Below are 11,938 nucleotides of genomic sequence, written 5' to 3' on the forward strand. Positions count from 1 at the left end.
CACTAGCCTGTCAATCTACTATCAGCCAACAAGATGAGTAACGAACAGCTAAATCACTAGCCTGTCCATCTACTATCAGCCAACAAGATGAGTAACGAACAGCTAAATCACTAGCCTGTCCATCTACTATCAGCCAACAAGATGAGTAACGAACAGCTAAATCACTAGCCTGTCCATCTACTATCAGCCAACAAGATGAGTAACGAACAGCTAAATCACTAGCCTGTCAATCTACTATCAGCCAACAAGATGAGTAACGAACAGCTAAATCACTAGCCTGTCCATCTACTATCAGCCAACAAGATGAGTAACGAACAGCTAAATCACTAGCCTGTCCATCTACTATCAGCCAACAAGATGAGTAACGAACAGCTAAATCACTAGCCTGTCCATCTACTATCAGCCAACAAGATGAGTAACGAACAGCTAAATCACAAGCCTGTCAATCTACTATCAGCCAACAAGATGAGTAACGAACAGCTAAATCACTAGCCTGTCCATCTACTATCAGCCAACAAGATGAGTAACGAACAGCTAAATCACTAGCCTGTCCATCTACTATCAGCCAACAAGATGAGTAACGAACAGCTACATCACTAGCCTGTCCATCTACTATCAGCCAACAAGATGAGTAACGAACAGCTAAATCACTAGCCTGTCCATCTACTATCAGCCAACAAGATGAGTAACGAACAGCTAAATCACTAGCCTGTCCATCTACTATCAGCCAACAAGATGAGTAACGAACAGCTAAATCACTAGCCTGTCCATCTACTATCAGCCAACAAGATGAGTAACGAACAGCTAAATCACTAGCCTGTCCATCTACTATCAGCCAACAAGATGAGTAACGAACAGCTAAATCACTAGCCTGTCCATCTACTATCAGCCAACAAGATGAGTAACGAACAGCTAAATCACTAGCCTGTCCATCTACTATCAGCCAACAAGATGAGTAACGAACAGCTAAATCACTAGCCTGTCCATCTACTATCAGCCAACAAGATGAGTAACGAACAGCTAAATCACTAGCCTGTCAATCTACTATCAGCCAACAAGATGAGTAACGAACAGCTAAATCACTAGCCTGTCCATCTACTATCAGCCAACAAGATGAGTAACGAACAGCTAAATCACTAGCCTGTCCATCTACTATCAGCCAACAAGATGAGTAACGAACAGCTAAATCACTAGCCTGTCCATCTACTATCAGCCAACAAGATGAGTAACGAACAGCTAAATCACTAGCCTGTCCATCTACTATCAGCCAACAAGATGAGTAACGAACAGCTACATCACTAGCCTGTCCATCTACTATCAGCCAACAAGATGAGTAACGAACAGCTAAATCACTAGCCTGTCCATCTACTATCAGCCAACAAGATGAGTAACGAACAGCTAAATCACTAGCCTGTCCATCTACTATCAGCCAACAAGATGAGTAACGAACAGCTAAATCACTAGCCTGTCCATATACTATGACCAGACCCACTACTATGTCAGGTCTACATCTCTAAATACCTCTTGGTGTGTATAGAGGAGTTGACTCCTCCTGTACAGCTGTTACTATGTCAGGTCAACATCTCTAAATACCTCTTGGTGTGTATAGAGGAGTTGACTCCTCCTGTACAGCTGTTACTATGTCAGGTCTACATCTCTAAATACCTCTTGGTGTGTGTTTGGTGTGTATAGAGGAGTTGACTCCTCCTGTACAGCTGTTACTATGTCAGGTCTACATCTCTAAATACCTCTTGGTGTGTATAGAGGAGTTGACTCTCCCTGTACAGCTGTTACTATGTCAGGTAAACATCTCTAAATACCTCTTGGTGTGTGTTTGGTGTGTATAGAGGAGTTGACTCTCCCTGTACAGCTGTTACTATGTCAGGTCTACATCTCTAAATACCTCTTGGTGTGTGTTTGGTGTGTATAGAGGAGTTGACTCCTCCTGTACAGCTGTTACAGATGGTGGTGTCCTGGATCCAAGACCAACCTCGATTGGTCCTCATCACTCTGCTGAACACGCCCCCCTCCTCCAGCCAGCCAATCGGCTCCCTGGACCTCACACCGCTGGCTGGGCTGGTGCGCTGGTGTGTCAAAGCCCCATTGGCTTACAGAAGAGACGGGAAGCAGGGCTTGGCCAATGGGACAACAGAGACTGAGCTGGAGGCAGGGCCTCTCTTCTCTGAGCTTCATCTCAGTGTTCTGCAGGTTTGTCCGTTCTCAATGTCCAGTCTCAAACCTGACTTTTGGGACATTTTTGTAATTTAGGACGTACATGAGGGTTGGGTTTGGATTACAAACCTCCAGACAGTGAGACAGACCATCATAGCAGCAGAACCTCCAGACAGTGAGACAGACCATCATAGCAGCAGAACCTCCAGACAGTGAGACAGACCATCATAGCAGCAGAACCTCCAGACAGTGAGACAGACCATCATAGCAGCAGAACCTCCAGACAGACCATCATAGCAGCAGAACCTCCAGACAGTGAGACAGACCATCATAGCAGCAGAACCTCCAGACAGACCATCATAGCAGCAGAACCTCCAGACAGACCATCATAGCAGCAGAACCTCCAGACAGACCATCATAGCAGCAGAACCTCCAGACAGACCATCATAGTAGCAGAACCTCCAGACAGTGAGACAGACCATCATAGCAGCAGAACCTCCAGACAGTGATACAGACCATCATAGCAGCAGAACCTCCAGACAGACCATCATAGCAGCAGAACCTCCAGACAGACCATCATAGCAGCAGAACCTCCAGACAGACCATCATAGTAGCAGAACCTCCAGACAGACCATCATAGTAGCAGAACCTCCAGACAGACCATCATAGCAGCAGAACCTCCAGACAGACCATCATAGCAGCAGAACCTCCAGACAGACCATCATAGCAGCAGAACCTCCAGACAGACCATCATAGCAGCAGAACCTCCAGACAGTGAGACAGACCATCATAGCAGCAGAACCTCCAGACAGACCATCATAGCAGCAGAACCTCCAGACAGTGAGACAGACCATCATAGCAGCAGAACCTCCAGACAGACCATCATAGCAGCAGAACCTCCAGACAGTGATACAGACCATCATAGCAGCAGAACCTCCAGACAGTGAGACAGACCATCATAGCAGCAGAACCTCCAGACAGACCATCATAGCAGCAGAACCTCCAGACAGACCATCATAGCAGCAGAACCTCCAGACAGACCATCATAGCAGCAGAACCTCCAGACAGACCATCATAGTAGCAGAACCTCCAGACAGTGAGACAGACCATCATAGCAGCAGAACCTCCAGACAGTGATACAGACCATCATAGCAGCAGAACCTCCAGACAGACCATCATAGTAGCAGAACCTCCAGACAGACCATCATAGCAGCAGAACCTCCAGACAGACCATCATAGTAGCAGAACCTCCAGACAGACCATCATAGTAGCAGATTCTCCAGACAGACCATCATAGCAGCAGAACCTCCAGACAGACCATCATAGCAGCAGAACCTCCAGACAGACCATCATAGCAGCAGAACCTCCAGACAGACCATCATAGCAGCAGAACCTCCAGACAGACCATCATAGCAGCAGAACCTCCAGACAGTGAGACAGACCATCATAGCAGCAGAACCTTCAGACAGACCATCATAGCAGCAAAACCTCCAGACAGACCATCATAGCAGCAAAACCTCCAGACAGACCATCATAGTAGCAGAACCTCCAGACAGACCATCATAGTAGCAGAACCTCCAGACAGACCATCATAGCAGCAGAACCTCCAGACAGACCATCATAGCAGCAGAACCTCCAGACAGACCATCATAGCAGCAGAACCTCCAGACAGACCATCATAGCAGCAGAACCTCCAGACAGACCATCATAGCAGCAGAACCTCCAGACAGTGAGACAGACCATCATAGCAGCAGAACCTTCAGACAGACCATCATAGCAGCAGAACCTCCAGACAGACCATCATAGTAGCAGAACCTCCAGACAGACCATCATAGCAGCAGAACCTCCAGACAGACCATCATAGCAGCAGAACCTCCAGACAGACCATCATAGCAGCAGAACCTCCAGACAGACCATCATAGCAGCAGAACCTCCAGACAGTGAGACAGACCATCATAGCAGCAGAACCTCCAGACAGACCATCATAGCAGCAGAACCTCCAGACAGACCATCATAGCAGCAGAACATTCAGACAGACCATCATAGCAGCAGAACATTCAGACAGACCATCATAGCAGCAGAACATCCAGACAGACCATCATAGCAGCAGAACATCCAGACAGACCATCATAGCAGCAAAACCTCCAGACAGACCATCATAGCAGCAGAACCTCCAGACAGTGAGACAGACCATCATAGCAGCAGAACCTCCAGACAGACCATCATAGTAGCAGAACCTCCAGACAGTGATACAGACCATCATAGTAGCAGAACCTCCAGACAGTGATACAGACCATCATAGCAGCAGAACCTCCAGACAGTGATACAGACCATCATAGCAGCAGAACCTCCAGACAGTGATACAGACCATCATAGCAGCAGAACCTCCAGACAGTGATACAGACCATCATAGTAGCAGAACCTCCAGACAGACCATCATAGCAGCAGAACCTCCAGACAGTGATACAGACCATCATAGTAGCAGAACCTCCAGACAGTGATACAGACCATCATAGCAGCAGAACCTCCAGACAGTGATACAGACCATCATAGTAGCAGAACCTCCAGACAGACCATCATAGTAGCAGAACCTCCAGACAGTGATACAGACCATCATAGCAGCAGAACCTCCAGACAGTGATACAGACCATCATAGCAGCAGAACCTCCAGACAGTGATACAGACCTGTCCATTACTCAGCAAAATGTTAAGTTGAGAGAACACTTGGCCCTAAGCCCCTAATGGAGTGGCTACTTGCTGTATTAGGGTTAGGTAGTGATCACTCCAGTCTGCCATTAACCAGGTTTCCATCCAATCTTGCTGTATTTGGTAGTGATCACTCCAGTCTGCCATTAACCAGGTTTCCATCCAATCTTGCTGTATTTGGTAGTGATCACTCCAGTCTGCCATTAACCAGGTTTCCATCCAATCTTGCTGTATTTGGTAGTGATCACTCCAGTCTGCCACTAACCAGGTTTCCATCCAATCTTGCTGTATTTGGTAGTGATCACTCCAGTCTGCCACTAACCAGGTTTCCATCCAATCTTGCTGTATTTGGTAGTGATCACTCCAGTCTGCCATTAACCAGGTTTCCATCCAATCTTGCTGTATTTGGTAGTGATCACTCCAGTCTGCCACTAACCAGGTTTCCATCCAATCTTGCTGTATTTGGTAGTGATCACTCCAGTCTGCCACTAACCAGGTTTCCATCCAATCTTGCTGTATTTGGTAGTGATCACTCCAGTCTGCCACTAACCAGGTTTCCATCCAATCTTGCTGTATTAGGTAGTGATCACTCCAGTCTGCCACTAACCAGGTTTCCATCCAATCTTGCTGTATTTGGTAGTGATCACTCCAGTCTGCCACTAACCAGGTTTCCATCCAATCTTGCTGTATTTGGTAGTGATCACTCCAGTCTACTACTAACCAGGTTTCCATCCAATCTTGCTGTATTTGGTAGTGATCACTCCAGTCTGCCACTAACCAGGTTTCCATCCAATCTTGCTGTATTTGGTAGTGATCACTCCAGTCTGCCATTAACCAGGTTTCCATCCAATCTTGCTGTATTTGGTAGTGATCACTCCAGTCTGCCACTAACCAGGTTTCCATCCAATCTTGCTGTATTTGGTAGTGATCACTCCAGTCTGCCACTAACCAGGTTTCCATCCAATCTTGCTGTATTTGGTAGTGATCACTCCAGTCTGCCACTAACCAGGTTTCCATCCAATCTTGCTGTATTTGGTAGTGATCACTCCAGTCTGCCACTAACCAGGTTTCCATCCAATCTTGCTGTATTAGGTAGTGATCACTCCAGTCTGCCACTAACCAGGTTTCCATCCAATCTTGCTGTATTTGGTAGTGATCACTCCAGTCTGCCACTAACCAGGTTTCCATCCAATCTTGCTGTATTTGGTAGTGATCACTCCAGTCTGCCACTAACCAGGTTTCCATCCAATCTTGCTGTATTTGGTAGTGATCACTCCAGTCTGCCACTAACCAGGTTTCCATCCAATCTTGCTGTGTCAATTTGAAGGAAACACATCTCTGTTTTTATGTGGTTTTTAGAATATTGGCATGAAAATCTGTCTCCACCTGGATGGAAGCCTAGCTACTGCTCTGGGTCAAATCTGTCTCCACCTGGATGGAAGCCTAGCTACTGTTCTGGGTCAAATCTGACTCCACCTGGATGGAAGCCTAGCTACTGTTCTGGGTCAAATCTGACTCCACCTGGATGGAAGCCTAGCTACTGTTCTGGGTCAAATCTGACTCCAACTGGATGGAAGCCTAGCTACTGTTCTGGGTCAAATCTGTCCAACTGGATGGAAGCCTAGCTACTGTTCTGGGTCAAATCTGACTCCACCTGGATGGAAGCCTAGCTACTGTTCTGGGTCAAATCTGTCCAACTGGATGGAAGCCTAGCTACTGTTCTGGGTCAAATCTGACTCCACCTGGATGGAAGCCTAGCTACTGTTCTGGGTCAAATCTGTCCAACTGGATGGAAGCCTAGCTACTGTTCTGGGCCAAATCTGTTTCCGCCTGGATGGAAGCCTAGCTACTGTTCTGGGCCAAATCTGTCTCCACCTGAATGGAAGCCTAGCTACTGTTCTGGGTCAAATCTGTCTCCACCTGAATGGAAGCCTAGCTACTGTTCTGGGCCAAATCTGTTTCCGCCTGGATGGAAGCCTAGCTACTGTTCTGGGCCAAATCTGTTTCCGCCTGGATGGAAGCCTGGCTACTGTTCTGGGCCAAATCTGTCTCCACCTGGATGGAAGCCTAGCTACTGCTCTGGGTCAAATCTGTCTCCACCTGGATGGAAGCCTAGCTACTGTTCTGGGCCAAATCTGTCTCCACCTGGATGGAAGCCTAGCTACTGTTCTGGGCCAAATCTGTCTCCGCCTGGATGGAAGCCTGGCTACTGTTCTGGGCCAAATCTGTCTCCACCTGAATGGAAGCTTAGCTACTGTTCTGGGTCAAATCTGTCTCTAACTGGATGGAAGCCTAGCTACTGTTCTGGGCCAATGAGAATTGAGTTGATGTGCACTTGCATCTCTACTGCAACCTGTCAAGATTCCAGAATTCTAAACCCATTGAGCATATTGTGTCCTGCTGCCAGCTGTTTGTCTTTAAAACAATTTAAATATAACCTTTATTTAACTAGGCAAGTCAGTTAAGAAAAATTACGGCCTACGCCAGCCTCTTATTTACAATGACGGCCTACACCGGCCAAACCTGGACCACTTGTACGCCGCCCTATGGGACTCCCAATCACGACCGGTTGTGATACAGCCTGGATTCAAACCAAGGTGTCTGTAATGATGCCTCTAGCACTGGGATGCAGTGCCTTAGACCGCTGCGCCACTCAGGAGCCCAGAAACATGATTCCCTATGAAACACTGTCCGACAGATGCACACTCTGGTAATAGATGGGGAGAAAGATGGAAAAACCAAACGGCCCTGAAGCACAAACGTCACCGGTGACTTGATAAGCTGATTTAGCTAACGTGACCTGCCTGCTCATGGTGTTATTTACTAGCTTCATTGACGAGCAGAGATGTAACTTAGCTCACTAGTTATTTGAGGTAGCGATATACGGCTGGTAGCAGCTTGTGCTTTATCTAGGATCGTTTGACAGCTGGCTGATGAAGAACTTGTAGACATGTTCTCAGAAATCAGTCCTGAGCGCAGCCAGCAGCAACGGACCGATACTGTCTACTGATTCTGGGGACTCCGGGGAGTCTGGCGTTGTTGCAACCCGACCAGCTGAAACAACCAATCACAATGCTCCCCTAGCCCTCCCCCCAACCATGGAACCGCACCTCCGTGGAACCGCACCCCCGTGGAACCGCACCCCCGTGGAACCGCACCCCCGTGGAACCGCACCTCCGTGGAACCGCACCCCCCTTGTGGAACCGCACCCCCCTTGTGGAACCGCACCCCCTTGGAACCGCACCCCCTTGGAACCGCACCCCCGTGGAACCGCACCTCCGTGGAACCGCACCTCTGTGGAACCGCACCCCAAAACTCTAACCTTGTTTTCTTCAGCCCCTCTGAGGTCCTGGGTCAGGTCATGTTTAGAGGTCATCAACTCTCCTTCCCCGGAGTCCTGGGTCAGGGTCAGGTCATGTTTAGAGGTCATCAACTCTCCTTCCCCGGAGTCCTGGGTCAGGGTCAGGTCATGTTTAGAGGTCATCAACTCTCCTTCCCCGGAGTCCTGGGTCAGGGTCAGGTCATGTTTAGAGGTCATCAACTCTTCCTCCTGGGTCAGGGTCATGTTTAGAGGTCATCAACTCTCCTTCCCCGGAGTCCTGGGTCAGGGTCAGGTCATGTTTAGAGGTCATCAACTCTCCTTCCCCGGAGTCCTGGGTCAGGGTTAGGTCATGTTTAGAGGTCAGAGGTGATGAACTCAACGCTTATCTGTTCCAGGTGTTGCTGCTCCTCCCGGGCGTTCTGAGAGAGAAGGGGCTTCTGGGTCGTCTGGCGTTGCTGCAGCCCGACCAGCTGACTTCTCTGATCTCTGACCTCTCTGGTCTTCTGGAGGAGCTCAACCCTCTCCACTCCGATACACAGACACACATCCAGCTCACTCTGGATAGGCTGGCCCAGGCCCTGCAGGTCTCCATGGCAGCAGGGGCGCTGCTCTGCTCTAGAGGTAGGGATGTCATACCCTGTGTGTTCTACAGTTGTGATGCCATATCCTGTGTCTTCTACAGTTGTGATGTCTTATTCTGTGTGTTCTCTCCGCAGAGGACCTGAGAGCTCTCTGTTCCCGCCTCCCACACAACAAGTAAGAACCAGTCACAGTACACCCCTAGCCCTCCCCCACAACCAATCACAATGCACCCCTAAACCTCCCCCACAACCAATCACAATGCACCCCTAAACCTCCCCCACAACCAATCACAATGCACCCCTAAACCTCCCCCACAACCAATCACAATGCACCCCTAAACCTCCCCCACAACCAATCACAATGTACCCCTAAACCTCTCCCACAACCAATCACAATGTACCCCTAAACCTCCCCCACAACCAATCACAATGCACCCCTAAACCTCCCCCACAACCAATCACAATGCACCCCTAAACCTCCCCCACAACCAATCACATATTTAGCGACATCTCCCTCCCTAAGTTAGCGAAGCATTGCGACAGGACAGAATTCAAACCGAAGTCAAACGGTAATGAAACCACGGAATGAAGAAGAACGGAATGTGGGAGGTGCTTAGAATGCATTGACGGAATTGGAATGAACAGCAGTAGGTGATGCGTTTCCTGCTGTTACAGATGTAGGACAATCAAAGTGAGTTGTAATTCCTAATTCTATGGTGTCTCTCAGTTTGCTCCAGATGGTGATGTCTGGTCCAGTGCAGCAGAGTGGATTCTACCCCCACATCCACACCCCTCCCCTGGGCTACAGCTCCCGGCCCGGCCCCTTAGGTCCTCACCCCTCCTCTCACTCTCCTCATCCCTCCTTCCCTTCTCAACCTTTCCTTCCGAGCCTGGCCTTTCCTTTCCGCCCCAGCCACTAAAGAGATGTGTGGACCCATGGAAGACAACGATATTGGTGTATACTGAGTATTTGGACTGTTTGTCAAATCAATCTGTTTTACTATGTTTCATTAATAAATTGACCACAGCCTGTATGTCCTCCACCTATCTGTTCATTAATAAATTGACCACAGCCTGTATGTCCTCCACCTATCTGTTCATTAATAAATTGACCACAGCCTGTATGTCCTCCACCTATCTGTTCATTAATAAATTGACCACAGCCTGTATGTCCTCCACCTATCTGTTCATTAATAAATTGACCACAGCCTGTATCCCCTCCACCTATCTGTTCATTAATAAATTGACCACAGCCTGTATGTCCTCCCACCTATCTGTTCATTAATAAATTGACCACAGTCTGTATGTCCTCCACCTATCTGTTCATTAATAAATTGACCACAGCCTGTATGTCCTCCACCTATCTCTTCATTAATAAATTGACCACAGCCTGTATGTCCTCCACCTATCTGTTCATTAATAAATTGACCACAGTCTGTATGTCCTCCACCTATCTGTTCATTAATAAATTGACCACAGCCTGTATGTCCTCCACCTATCTGTTCATTAATAAATTGACCACAGCCTGTATGTCCTCCACCTATCTGTTCATTAATAAATTGACCACAGCCTGTATGTCCTCCACCTATCTGTTCATTAATAAATTGACCACAGCCTGTATGTCCTCCCACCTATCTCTTCATTAATAAATTGACCACAGCCTGTATGTCCTCCACCTATCTGTTCATTAATAAATTGACCACAGCCTGTATGTCCTCCACCTATCTGTTCATTAATAAATTGACCACAGCCTGTATCCCCTCCACCTATCTGTTCATTAATAAATTGACCACAGCCTGTATCCCCTCCACCTATCTGTTCATTAATAAATTGACCACAGCCTGTATGTCCTCCACCTATCTGTTCATTAATAAATTGACCACAGCCTGTATGTCCTCCACCTATCTGTTCATTAATAAATTGACCACAGCCTGTATCCCCTCCACCTATCTGTTCATTAATAAATTGACCACAGCCTGTATGTCCTCCACCTATCTGTTCATTAATAAATTGACTACAGCCTGTATGTCCTCCACCTATCTGTTCATTAATAAATTGACCACAGCCTGTATGTCCTCCACCTATCTGTTCATTAATAAATTGACCACAGCCTGTATGTCCTCCACCTATCTGTTCATTAATAAATTGACCACAGCCTGTATGTCCTCCACCTATCTGTTCATTAATAAATTGACCACAGCCTGTATGTCCTCCACCTATCTGTTCATTAATAAATTGACCACAGCCTGTATGTCCTCCACCTATCTGTTCATTAATAAATTGACCACAGCCTGTATGTCCTCCCACCTATCTGTTCATTAATAAATTGACCACAGCCTGTATGTCCTCCACTTATCTGTTCATTAATAAATTGACCACAGCCTGTATGTCCTCCCACCTATCTGTTCATTAATAAATTGACCACAGCCTGTATGTCCTCCCACCTATCTGTTCATTAATAAATTGACCACAGCCTGTATGTCCTCCACCTATCTGTTCATTAATAAATTGACCACAGCCTGTATGTCCTCCACCTATCTGTTCATTAATAAATTGACCACAGCCTGTATGTCCTCCACCTATCTGTTCATTAATAAATTGACCACAGCCTGTATCCCCTCCACCTATCTGTTTCATTAATAAATTGACCACAGCCTGTATGTCCTCCACCTATCTGTTCATTAATAAATTGACCACAGCCTGTATCCCCTCCACCTATCTGTTCATTAATAAATTGACCACAGCCTGTATGTCCTCCACCTATCTGTTCATTAATAAATTGACCACAGCCTGTATGTCCTCCACCTATCTGTTCATTAATAAATTGACCACAGCCTGTATCCCCTCCACCTATCTGTTCATTAATAAATTGACCACAGCCTGTATGTCCTCCACCTATCTGTTCATTAATAAATTGACCACAGCCTGTATGTCCTCCACCTATCTGTTCATTAATAAATTGACCACAGCCTGTATGTCCTCCACCTATCTGTTCATTAATAAATTGACCACAGCCTGTATGTCCTCCCACCTATCTGTTCATTAATAAATTGACCACAGCCTGTATGTCCTCCACCTATCTGTTCATTAATAAATTGACCACAGCCTGTATGTCCTCCCACCTATCTGTTCATTAATAAATTGACCACAGCCTGTA

The 11,938-nt window shown here is 47.2% G+C and overlaps 1 protein-coding gene across 3 annotated transcripts in view; it reads left to right on the plus strand.

The window, feature by feature from the left end:
* Positions 1-10,266, plus strand: part of ints15 (integrator complex subunit 15) — a 37,432-nt gene extending 27,166 nt beyond the window's left edge. For all 3 annotated transcript variants that reach the window (XM_071390298.1, XM_071390300.1, XM_071390299.1), the window contains 4 exons: positions 1,931-2,208; positions 8,596-8,821; positions 8,917-8,956; positions 9,509-10,266. In XM_071390298.1, the coding sequence (XP_071246399.1) occupies positions 1,931-2,208; positions 8,596-8,821; positions 8,917-8,956; positions 9,509-9,701 (737 nt within the window). In that variant the 3' untranslated portion in view covers positions 9,702-10,266. The remainder of the gene's footprint in view (positions 1-1,930; positions 2,209-8,595; positions 8,822-8,916; positions 8,957-9,508) is intronic.
* The last annotated feature ends 1,672 nt before the right edge of the window (positions 10,267-11,938 follow it).

Source organism: Salvelinus alpinus, chromosome 2 (assembly GCF_045679555.1).
Source record: "Salvelinus alpinus chromosome 2, SLU_Salpinus.1, whole genome shotgun sequence".
In the NCBI taxonomy this organism is placed as follows: Eukaryota; Metazoa; Chordata; class Actinopteri; order Salmoniformes; family Salmonidae; genus Salvelinus; species Salvelinus alpinus.